The sequence below is a fragment of the Geotrypetes seraphini genome, chromosome 2 (genome assembly GCF_902459505.1).
Source record: "Geotrypetes seraphini chromosome 2, aGeoSer1.1, whole genome shotgun sequence".
NCBI classification, from domain to species: domain Eukaryota; kingdom Metazoa; phylum Chordata; class Amphibia; order Gymnophiona; family Dermophiidae; genus Geotrypetes; species Geotrypetes seraphini.
Genome location: NC_047085.1, coordinates 413,407,098 through 413,420,089, shown reverse-complemented (window position 1 = coordinate 413,420,089; position 12,992 = coordinate 413,407,098). Strand labels below are relative to the sequence as shown.

General features: G+C 42.4%; 1 protein-coding gene across 2 annotated transcripts in view; it reads left to right on the top strand.

The window, feature by feature from the left end:
* Positions 1–12,992, top strand: part of MIOS (meiosis regulator for oocyte development) — a 66,840-nt gene that overhangs the window by 20,343 nt on the left and 33,505 nt on the right. For both annotated transcript variants that reach the window (XM_033931027.1, XM_033931026.1), the window contains exons 4-5: positions 2,888–3,145; positions 5,249–5,418. In XM_033931027.1, the coding sequence (XP_033786918.1) occupies positions 2,888–3,145; positions 5,249–5,418 (428 nt within the window). The remainder of the gene's footprint in view (positions 1–2,887; positions 3,146–5,248; positions 5,419–12,992) is intronic.

The following is a 12,992-nucleotide window of genomic DNA, read 5'->3' as shown; positions in this document are numbered from 1 at the left end:
AATTTAGAGGAGGAAAACAAGAAAAAAACCCATTCTGAACCAAATTCTCCCTGCTAGGCTCTGTACACAACCCTACACTCCTTGCCAAGTTCTGAACCCTGTCCCCCCTCCCTGCCAGGCTCTGTACCCTGTCCCCCGTCCCCGCTCTGGTGGTCTAGTGATAAGCCGGGACAGGGCAAAGGGCAGGCAGGCTTAGTGGCTGGCAGGCAGGTAGGGACAGAGCAGGCAGGTCTAGTGGCAAGCAGCAGGGGCGATAAGCCATACCTTTTTTACTTTTTTTAAATCCTGGTAGGACCCCCTGTACCTTTTTGTTTCCCCCCCCCCCTTTAGCATTTTACTTTTTTAAATCCCGGCAACAGGTAAATAGACCACTGAAGGAATTTGGGGACGACCGCAAGGCTTTATAACACAAAATCCATCTCCAACTTATTTAATTGCTGTAAATTAAATTAATTACATTAACTGCCAAATTTCAAAACTTATACAGACCGACTCATACAACTCAAGAGCGCAGGTCAATAACCTTTCAACCCCATAACACAAACATGAAAGAACATCCTTACTACACCCAACACTCTTGGAAGTCAAAGACTAATAAAAGAAATCAACCTACCGTAATAACAAGAATAAACAAGGGCTGTTTGAGCTAACGACTGATTTTTTAAAAAAAATGCAAATAAGTAAACAAAGACATTAAAGCAAAGTCTTTTACCTGCCTGGGAGCTGTAAAGGTTCTGTTAACATCAAAAAGCAAACAGTAAAAGTATTCATCACAGCAGCCAGCGCCATCGCCCTTTGCATATCCTAAGTTCACACACTGAAGATGAATGAAGTATACGTACACTCATAACTTTTGGCCATGAAACTGCCGCCGGGTTACCTGGGAATTGTAGCATTCCAACATTCTGGAAGGTGCCCTTGTGAGACTGCCCCACCCAGGCTTAACACATTGCAGATAGATGAATGAAGTGTGCATATTTCCTGGACGGCTGCGGCAGCAAAAGACAGAGCGATGAACAAGGAAGGCACAAGCTTCTCGCGCACCTGCCTGGTCCCGCACCGCTGTGTGAATGGTTGCCGTCAGTTCTCGCGAGAACTGATGACAGTCATTCACGCAGCGACGCGGGACCAAGTAGGTGCACGAGAAGCTCGCACCGGCCTTATTTGCCTCTCGCTGCCGCAGCTGTCCAACAAGGGAAGCCCTGGGAGTAGAAAAAGGTACCGGGGGGAGGAGTACAAAAAGGTACCGGAGGTGGGGTGGGTTGTGGTATTCGCTCCATAAGATTCACTCATATTGCTGGATTTTAAAGAAAAATTACTAACAATAGTCCTGCAAGTTCATTTTTCAATTCTCTCAGCACTCTGGGATGTATACCATACGGTCCAGGCGATTTGCTACTGTTCCATTTGTCAAATTTACCCATTACACCTTCCATTGTTAGAGATTTGTTTGAGTTTCTTCAGTTCATCAGAATTGAATACCATTTCTGGCACTAGTAACTCCCACATATTTTTCTTGGTGAATTCATTTAATCTCTCTGCTATGGCCTTATCTTCCCTGAGATCCCTTTTTATCTCTCAAATTGTCTAGCAGTCCAACTGATTGTCTTCCCAGCTTCTTGTTTTTAATATACCTAAAAAAGTTTTTACTGTGTGGTTTTTGCTTCCAGCGCAATCTTCTTTTCAAGGTCTCTCTTTGCCTTTCTTATTAGTGCCTTGCATTTGACTTGCTGATCCTTGTACCCTTTACAATTATTTTCAGTTGGATCCTTTTTCCACTTTCTGAAGGATCTCTTTTGACTAATATAGCTTCCTTCACCTCACTCGTTAACCACACCGTTTGCCATTTGGTCTTCTTTCCTTCCAGTTGTATGACTGATTGTTTCAAATTTGGAGGAGAGTGTGGCGTAGTAGTTAGAGCTACAGCCTTAGTACCCTAAGGCTATGGATTCAAACTCTGCACTGCTCCCTGTGACCCTGGGCATGTCACTTAATCCTCCACTGCCCCAGGTACATTAGATAGATTGTGAGTTACCAGGACAGATAGGGAAAATGCTTGAAGTACCTGAATGTAAACTGCTTTGAGTGTAGTTGTATAACTACAAAAAGGTGTAATACAAGTCCCAATCCCATGATTGTATGTCATTGGTTAAAGACTTACAGAAGTTCTCACTCATCATCGCATCAGAATAAGACTACTACAGCTTTGCTTATAAATAGATTTGTAGATAGGCAGGCTACAAATAATTTTAAATAAATAAATTGTTGGCCTTTTTGGGCAGGAAAATAATTCATGTACCTGAATATATAACTCATATTGCTTTCTGATTTGGAATAGGCATGTATTACATCTGAAATCCAAATTCAGGAATTCTGTATTTTTAAAGTGTATTGGTTGGCTGTTTTGGAGGGTTTTGACCTAGTAGTTTCTCTTTCCTCCCTTTTGTTTCAGTTCAGTCAGAACCAGTGCTGAGATGGTACCATAATCTGTCATTTGCAACCATTCTGGAATCTGATCCTTCGTTTTAATAAACCCACCCTTCCACTGTTCTAGTCTGGTCATTCCAGCAGCCATGCTCCAGAGCTGTTTCTAGAACCTCTCTTAATGATACATGTAACACCCTCTCTTTCCCTCCCAGACTCTCTTGCTCCACTCTTTCCCCAAGGGACCTTGAACATAAACATAAATTCCCCAGCTTTGGCCACACAGGGGTACAAAGAACCAATCCAGGGACATTCCACATGGAAGTGCAGAGCAGTTATTGAGTCACCAAGTCAGTGCCAAACACTCTGGGATTTTATTTTTTAATTATTCTTTTAAATAGTATGTACTTCTATCTGCGCCAAACTGTTTTCCAGAGTAGTTTAATCAGAGTTGCTATTTCAGGAACAACAGAGAGTTCTCGGCACAGCTGGAGTGGGTCTGACAGGCAAGCAGATGTCATCCGGTACCTGAGTGAGGAGAGGTGCCTGGCCCTGCAGCTCTGTGGGTGGATAAAGAGAGGATCAGATGTGGACGTGGGACCTTTCTTAAGCTCCTTAGAGCAAGAAGGAGAATGGGAACGTGCAGCTGCTGTGGCCCTCTTTAATTTGGATATCCGCCGAGCAATCCAGATCTTAAATAACGGAGCCTCTTCAGGCAAAGGTAGGATTGGTGTGTGTTGTGTGTGTCCCTGTTCATAACAGCCAGCTCTGTGGGTGGTTGAGCACCCCCAATATTGAGCAAACTATTATTGTGTCCAGCGATGGGATAATTTCCATTGAGTTTAACTCACTCAATCATTTTGAAAATTTGGCTCCTATGACTGTAGATGCTTTGGCACCCCCAATAAACAAATGGTTCAGTCTGTCCAAGGAGGTGTAATTTTATAATGGGTTTAGCACCCCAGTCATTCGGAAAAGCTGGCTCCCATGTCCCTGTTGGCCTATATTGCACAACTGCAATGTTTTTCAGATCACATTTTGTCCCTGATACCACACCATTGCAGTCCAGGTTCCTCCTGTAATGTAGAATTTGCCACTCCATCTCTGGCACTCTGCTCTTCATCATAGACATTGTCTTTGAAGAGACAATGTAGGGAGAACACGCTGGAGTGAATTTCTCCAGGATTTTCTTTTTTTTATATTTAAGTGTATCAATACTTCCAGTTACAGAGAAGGTAAATAATATTTAGGCAATTACAGATCATTTTGAATGATATACCACTCTTTTCACCTTTCACTCCCAAGGATATGAGAGACTTGGATGCTAAAGACACAGTGCTTGTGTAGAGTAGGTCCAGATTTATTTAGAGGAAATAAACGGCAGATATGTTAATGGTTGGTAACACTGGTTCACATTCCCCAGGAGGGAGGAGATCTGGATTTCGCATAATGGTGACCCCTTTCAACTAGTTCAAGGTTTCACTTTATTTATTCAGCAGTCTGTGCCCCTCAGCTGAAAGATACACCCCATGATATTGGGCTGATGTAGGAAAGGAGAGTAGTCCTAAGAGCAATATACCCCATCTGAGGTCACTAACACTTCAACTTCAGACTAGAGAATGACACGGGGAAAAATGTATCCCTGTCTTGTCCCCATCCCCACAAACCATCTGATCCCATCCGCACAAGTTTCGAATAGTTTTATACTGAACTTGTTTTATTGAAGTATAAAAATAAACAATATTCTGTACGATTGTCATTTTATAAATCAAAATTTTGGCTGAACTAGAGGAAGAGATCTTCAGCTGACAGGGCTTTGTTTATAAATGTTTATCAACACAACTAATATACTATATTTATCATAAAGCAAAAAAAAGAAAAGAAATTGTCTGGTTTCTGCTTTCCTCATCTTCTCGTCCTTCTATTCCTTTCATCTACTGTCTGCCTTCTCTCTGCCTCTTCCAAATGGAATCTGCTCTATTTCTGTGCTTCTACCAGAAACTGTGCTTCTCCCTTCCATCTCTCCCTCCAACTGCCCCTCCCCATTGGTCTGGCACCCATCTTCTTCCCTCCGCTCCCGCCATAGTCCGACATCTCTGTCTTCTTCCCTTCCATCTTTCCTTCCCTTCCCCAGGTGGTTTTTAGCATCTCTCGCCTCTTTTCCTGCCCTCAGATCTGGTATCTGTCTTCCCAATCCAGCATGTGCCCCCCTTTTCTTTATCCCCTCCATCCATCCAGTATGCGCTCCCCATCTCTCCCCATTTTCCTTCAACGTCTGTTCCTCTCTCCCTTCCCCTTCTCTCTCCACTTCCCTTCAGCACCCAGCAGCCCCCTCCCTCCCAATCGCCATGGTCCAGGCATCTCCCTCCCTTCCCCCCACCTTTGCTGGTGATTTTAATTTTTCTGTCTCTGAGCGGCTCGAGCATTTTCTCAAGTTGCATACGGCTGCACTGAAACTTCTCCTCTGATGCAACTTCCTGTTTCTGGTTGCATCAGAGGAAAAGTTTCAGGCAGCTGCGTGCACGACTTGTTTAAAGGCTCGTGCTGCTCGGAGACAGAAAAATGAAAATCGCCAACGAGGGTGAGGGGAAGGGAGGGAGATGCCCAGACCATAACAATCGAGAGGAAGGAGGGAGGGGGCTACTGGACTGTGCGATCACGAGAGGTGATAAGTATTTTGCACGCATTTGTTCACTTAACTGCGGGGAGCAAGTTGAAGCTAGTTTTAGGTCCTGGCTCCTTATGTTGAATGCCAAAGAGGTAAAAAAAAAAAAAAAAAAACAAGTAGCTACACTGGTCTTTGTTTTGTTATTTGGATGTGCAGGAGATCTGAACCTGAATGTGGTGGCAATGGCGCTATCCGGTTACACAGATGAGAAGAATTCCCTGTGGAGAGAGATGTGCAGCACTCTCAGACTGCAGCTGAACAACCCCTACCTGTGTGTCATGTTTGCCTTTCTTACAAGCGAATCTGGGGTCTATGATGGTGTCCTGGTAAGCTCAGCTTTGCCCCTTAAAGCAAACTAAAACAAGAGTTTGCACTTGCATACTGTCCTAGTCTGTCTAGTTCGCTAGATGGGTTTGCAGTGGTCATTCCTGCCCCATACTTTCTCTGCCATTTGGAAGACAGGTGCACCTGGGGAAATATTGTAGAGGCAAGAAATGATCTCCAAGACATGTCCACTTTATTGTGAGCTTTACATCCCTTTTATATTATTCTAAATGAATCAGTGTTGTCAGCATGTGACGAAAACACAAACCATATATGGACACAGGTCACATGAAACTTTAAACACATCAGCATTTTTTCTATCTCAAGACTGAAGTCCAAAAGTTCAGAAAAGCCTTGACCAGCAGAGCCCCTAATCTAAAGCTGTTTGCAAATACGGCTTATAAAAACAATTGAATTCACTTCACAACAAGTTAAGAACATATCTTTTCAAACCTAAATGTCCTTGTACTATTTTCAAAGAAGGAAAGACAAACAGGGTCTGGTTTTCTTACAGCTTTAAACATTCTATGGAAAACTACCAAGATACTGATACATGTCCCTTCAATCCCCTCTTACATCATGAAAATGACATCATAAATACACAGCATGAGCTGGAAGGGAGTGATACTCTAGATATGTCTCTCGAGGAGGGTTTTTTTTAGGAGCTGTAATACGAATAACACAGTACATGAGCAGTCAAAGACAAGAGTGCAGATAATAATAGAGATTATAACAATAAAAAGGTCTTTTACCCAACCCTGCATTCAACTAAAGTGCTGATCCCAAGAATTAGATAAATCAGAGTTACATTTGAGTTCAGCAAAGAGGTCTGCTAATTTCTGAATGGCCATAGTAGGACCTATATTGTCAGAAATAAAAGTGCAACAGCTTAAAGTACTAGGAAAAATTTAACAGAATTCTCAGCTAGAATCATATCTAGGACCATATGATTTTGAAAACCATCTGAGAAGTGGAGCCTAATTGATCAGTAATACCTTGTAAGGCGTCCCTAGAGTAGTTCACAAAGCGTTACTGATTATAATAAATTTAACTAATCCAATCAACATTCTTATTAATAGTAATAAAGGGAATAAGGAGCTCAAACCCAGCCTTAACCTGAGCTCGGGCCTTAAATTCATCTGGGACCCCTCTTGGGACCCCTATAGCATCTATTTATACATGTGATCAGATTTATATCGAGACAGAAAAGAGGAAAAACCATGTGAATAGGAAGGATGCCTTTCAGAAAAAATATGCAGAAGCATGATAACCTTAGCTAAAGTGCACTGGCCTATCCACTGGCTGGGTAGCTTAACAGGGAGCCAAAAGTCTCCATAAAGCCAGTAAATATCACCTAGGTTGAAAATCTGATGCAGCAACAATGGGGCATACCTATGAGCCAAGACAGAACAATAACTTGGGGGTAAATTACCTACAAAACTACCCTGTGTCAGATTAGGAACATGACTTGTGTAATTGCCCTTATAGATGGTAACGGCAATATCAAGCTTTTGCTGTCCATGCAGCAAAAGGTATTTAGAACACCACAGTGCACAAAGGGGATAGGTAAAATTAGAGGAGATATTGGTAAATAACCCAAAAAAGCATGGTTGGGTACCAGGAGGGAGGTCCAGAGGTACAGTTCCTAGATGTGGTCTAGCTTGAGCACATATGTAACAATTACTCTTATGTTGATCAGCAGTGAATTTCATCCATTCTAACCAAAGGTTATGTTCTGAAAACCCTACCTCAACAGCTATAGTATCTTCAAAAGTGGGATTGGCAATAGCCATCATGTCAGTAAGTTTATTGAATGTAGAGGCCAGTGGGTTAGTATTTTTTTTGGGGGGGGGCCCCCACAAAATGGCGGGAGAAGATGAGTGGAGGTAGATAGATCCCGTAAGAAAAACTGATGGGTCGGATAGCTAGACCCACCCTTAAACCACATGTCCATAATGTACATACCTTCATCAGTAGGTCTAGGGTTGTCAATAGTAAGAGAAAGCTTAATAATTTGTGCAGGAACACTTTTCCTATAACAGTTTCCAACCTTATGAAGGGTCATACAAGTAAGCAGTGATTTACCATTTTGGTCCACCTTTTTTCAGAGTATTTTCTGATTTATAAGCCCAGTCAGTATCAATATTCCACCCTACCGCTCCCCAGAATGCACACTTATCCCCCAACGTGAGTCAGTAACATATATATATTGTAGCCGGCATGCTCCAGGCAGAGGGCCTGGGAATACTGGCCACAATTAAACTCTTGTGAGCTTCTGCATGTCTCACAAGGATAAGTTCCTTCAGCGTATAGTGAAAGGGACAGCCTTCAAACAATAAGTTCAATCTTAAATAAGGAATAGTTTTTAATTGTTCAAAACCAAAAAAACACAGTAACTTATTTGTCAGGGTTGAAGTAGCATAGCTCTCATATCAGGAAATTACAAAGTTCAATATACAGTCTCTGGTTGAGACCAAAAAGAGTCCAAACTCAAACAAACTCTCTTCCTCAGAGGTAAATTCTCCTTTCTTAAAGTCCAGGTGGAGTTCATTATCCAAAAGAAAGAAAAAACTTTTCCACCAAAATAAAGCTATAAGACAGTGTAAAACTACTGGCTTCTTCAGCGAATAAAGGCTGGAAAGACAGTGTGCACTGTGTGGTCTTGAATTGCCAGAAATTAGGCCCGCTATCCCACCACGTAACACGGGGCTAACCCCACTGTCTTAGCACCTCAAGTATGCTTAATTCCAACAAAGGGAAAGCACAATTAAGCTTTCAAAAAAAAATGGAAAAAACAAAACTTCAAAATAAAAGTCCTTGCTTAATTCAGCCTAGTACAAATCCACTCTTTAACATGAGTTAGATTAATTCAGTCTGAGAAACCAAAAGAGTCCAAAACAAACTTGCAATAAACTTCAGCAATATTCAAATACTTGCTTTTATGAGGCAAACTTCCATAGGAGCATTCTCAGGCATCAGCCCAACACTAGCTTAAGGGCTTGTTCCCAACTCCATGTCACATGATTCTTCATTCAGACTGGAAGGTGATTCTTCTCCAGCTTCTACAAACTCCATGGCCTCAGGAGCTTGGCTGCTATCAGGAGCTCCCAGCCCTGAGCCTTGTGACCTTCCCTGCTGCTGTTCCTCTCTGTTCTGATTCTCTAGGAGCCTAGTCTTCAGGGAGAACAGCTTGCTGCCCCGCCCCCAACCCTCAGGTGGAAAGGATTTCCGGTGATTCACCTTGTGATCCAGAGGGGGATGGGAACCTAGCACTGCTGCTCTCTTACTCCCTCTACAGGCCCTAGAGGAAAATTCAGACTGAGAGGCAGAAAATGGGGAATAAGGCAGATTATGGGCAGTGTCTGGATTTGCACTGGGATCTATACTAGGGACACTCCTAGCAGGCATAGTCTGCTTATCACTATATATATAATCCAAAAAGATATGTTTTTGCGTGCTGCATATAACTATTATGCACTTCAGAGAGACCATACTGATGTACTGAATGTATTCAGAAATGTATATTGAATGGATCATATGTTAGGAACACCACGAAATAAACGCTGTATAAAGTAAAACTTTTTCTTAAACATATAACCCTTAACTAAACTATATTCAGAATATAAAAGCTATAAGTAAAAGAACATTGCGCAGTTAGGCTAGTAAGAAGTGGAAAAAGAGCTCTAGAAATGGCCAATGTTATGTATCCTGGGGTACCCACTAAACTAAAACAAATAGACATGACACAGACAAAACATAAAGTTTTAAGCGTGGAGCTATTACTCCATCTGTCAAGTGTGCAGGGCTGAATTTAACTCTGCAAATAAACACATTGATATAAAAAACCAAAACAAAGAAACAATAATGTATATCATAACCATCTCATATTTGGAAAAGGGCATAAAGCTAATGTCTCTTTGGAGCGTCTCTATCTCTGCAGTGATAAAAAGGACCCTTGGAAAACATTAGAAATATCTGTTCCAAAACTGATCTGGGATGGCTATGTATACATCCGGAAAAAACATTTTAAATTAGCAACATCCTAATTTCAGCTAAAACAATAGAAAGGAATTGTGTTTTCCAATTTGTTTTCAATTCACAACCGTGCCAGCTGTAATTATCAAGCTATATATATCTGTATCAAGGAGCAAAAGGTCAAGAATGAAAATATCACTAGCAAGAAGTTAAAATGTCGAGCGAGCACTACGATAACCAATACCATGATATTGGGCAATGAATAAGGGAGAGCTAGCAGCTGGTATCCAGGGTTTCCCCTCTTTGCACCAAAGTCCGTCCAAAAGGGCGGCTTTGGGCACCTGCCAAACGCCAGGCATCAAGTTCAGAGGGGGGGTAACAAAGGACTGAAGCTGTGAAAAAAGAGAGGAAGAGAATATTCACCCGTGAGACCCAGGAGCCCATTTAAAAGAAGGGCTTGTACATCATGAAAGGTGTGAAGGGTAGTGGGGTGACCAAGGGTCAGAGGAGTAACCATCTCTACCACCATAGCACAAGCAGCCAGGGCTTTCTTGAACAGGAGTGACTATAGAAAAAAAAAAAAAAGGCAACAGAGCGTAACTTACCACCATGTTCTCCCTTCATGGTGTTACAATAGTCCCAAACAAAGAGATAAAACATGTGGGCATAAGCAGGGTGACCCAGACCTGAGCTAGAAACCAAAGCACATCTCAAATGTCCAACATTTCATGAGTCCATCTGATAAGAGCAGTCATTTCAGAAACCAGGGTCTGTCTCAGAATCTGGTCATAGAAGGAACAAGCAGAGATCCATTGGCGGCAGTGACCAATCATATCAAGAAAAGTAAGCATGTCTTTCTTGGTAGCTGGGCGGGGCAGACCCAGAACAGCAGCAGTGCGGAAAGTGCAGATTTTCCTCTGACCATGAGACAGGACAAAACCCAGGTATTTCACTTCAGATTTACACCAGTGCAGTTTATTTCATGACACCTTGTGACCACACACAGACAACCATTGTAAAAGGTGCAAACTATCAGCCTGACAGGTCTCCTGAATTATGGAACACAAAAAGAGGTACAGAATGAGGACAGGACCATGAGGGGCAGTGCATGACTGTAGAATAGTCCGGAGGACAATGAAGAACACCACAGGGGGATCAACATAGCCATGGGGCATTCCACACCAGGTATACTGTTGCTTAAAGGTGAAGGCAAAAAAGAGCTGAAAAGCCTCACCAACAGGGACTAAAATAAAACATTCTTTAGGACAATGACAGAAAAAAAACAAACATTGGCTGCCGGTGGAATGGAGGAGAGGAAGAAACATAAGAGAACAGCCCTAAAGTCTAGGATGAAACGGGGAATGCCATCAGCTTTGACAACAAGAGCGATGGGCGTATTGTAAGAAGAGATGGTGGTTTTGATAATGCCGGAGAAAAGATAAGTGACAAGCAGTGGAATCTCACCGTACTGCTTGATAAAAACAAGAATGAGTAACTTCAAAGAAACACTATAGGGGGTACATGAGATACAACATTGTCAATGAAAGCCCAAAAACCGGGAAGTCTGGGGGGGAGGGACAAAAGCATTCATGCACAGACCCTGATAATGAAAGCTGCTTGTGTACAAGCTGCGAAGGAAAGATTTTAAACTGATTCAAACAGCGCTTTCAATGCATTCCACATAACAGCACGTCCTACCTCAGTGTTAAACATATACGGGAAAGGATTGGTGACACAGAAAGATGTGAGCTGAAGGAAGAATGTCATACACACACAGCCGTACAAGTCTCATCTGTCTAGGAGGGGGAGAATCCTAAATGCCTTTATGACTCATTACAAAAAAAATATAACAATACAAAAATATTCGCTTATCTTACCTTATAAGCGAGGTACAGTAATAAGAGACAATAAAATCTTATACTCTATAAAAGTTTTAACCTTTCAAATGACAGAGTGGGCAGGGGGGTTCTTTAAATAATTTCATTCTTCCCGAAAGAATGGCAGCTGCTTATATTCACGAGGGGCGCTTACCAAAAGTACCCCGAGATTTTTCCCAAAAAACTCCATAATAGAACCCAAAGCTTGAACTTAAAATAAAGGGGTGGGTACAGGTCACCAATACCCAGTGAGTATTAAAGAACAGAAAAAATTCAGAAATACTCACAAAATACTGGTGATATCCTCTGCCCATCCCGGACGAGCCCCCAACTGAAAAGGATTAGGTCCCAATTCCTGCTCCATACTTTCTCTGCCATTTGGAAAACAGGTGCACCTGGGGACATATTGTAGAGGCAAGAAATGATCTCCAAAACATGTCCACTTTATTGTGAGCTTTACATCCCTTTTATATTATTCTAAATGAATCAGTGTTGTCAGCATGTGTCAGCATATATAGACCTGTGTCCAAACCATATATGGACACAGGTCACATGAAACTTTAAACACATCAGCATTTTTTCTATCTCAAGACTGGAGTCCAAAAGGTCAGAAAAGCCCCTAATCTAAAGCTGTTTGTAAATACGGCTTATAAAAACAATTGAATTCACTTCACAACAAGTTAAGAACATATCTTTTCAAACATAAATGTCCTTGTACTATTTTCAAAGAAAGAAAGACAAACAGGGTCTGGTTTTCTTACAGCTTTAAACATTCTATGGAAAACTACCAAGATACTGATACGTGTCCCTTCAGTCATCTCTTGCAGCCTCTCTGCTCATACTGGGAAAGCCATCTGAAAACATCTCTTGCTTAGGATTATCATATTTAGAAAGACAAAAAAGTGAACACATTGTCCCACCTCCACCACTCCCTTATCCCACCCCCAACACACAGTGCACAGTCACCTTGCCCTGCCTTCCACACAGCTAACAGCTGTGCTGTTCACTCTCTCTCCCTTTCCCCACCAGAGGAGCCTGATTCCTCCTCCTGTGCCTTCCAAGAGAACTGATTGCTCTTGGGAACCATGGGAGGCTGCAGATAACCTTGTGGTTCATGAGCAATGATTCTATACTGCTAGGCAGACATGATAGAAGGGAGCAGTTGTTCACTCTCTCCTCCTCGTAGTGTGACTTCAGCAGGAAAGAAGAAAAGATAGTTAACAGTGCAACTTCTGTGTGTGACTGCATGTCTGCCTGGAGTTGGACTCAGTCTGGGAACTGACCAGCTCTGTCATCGGATACAAGGGTAAGAAGGCACTTTTCCAAGTACTGATTCTGAATCTCTTCTAGCCCAGCATCTGCTGCTTCTTTCTCTCTTCCCCATCCTCATAGCATTTTATCTCCCTGTGCCTTATTTCTTCCCTCCGGCGCTGTCTCCAATGGTCCAACATTATTCCTCTCTTCCCTCACTCCTATTGTCTGGCATCACTCCCTTCTGCTTCTGGATCCATATTCCTTGTTCTCTCCTCTCCATCTCCTATGTATCTCTTCCTTCCTCTCATTCACTCCCATGTCCAACATCTCTTTCTGTCCCTGTCTTGTACCCTGGGTCCAACATCTCTCTTTCTACACCCTCCAGGCATCATCTCCCCCTTCCTCCCCTCTATCACCTTATTGAATATTTTGTTAGAGCTACAGCCTCAGCACCCTGTGAGACTGGGCAA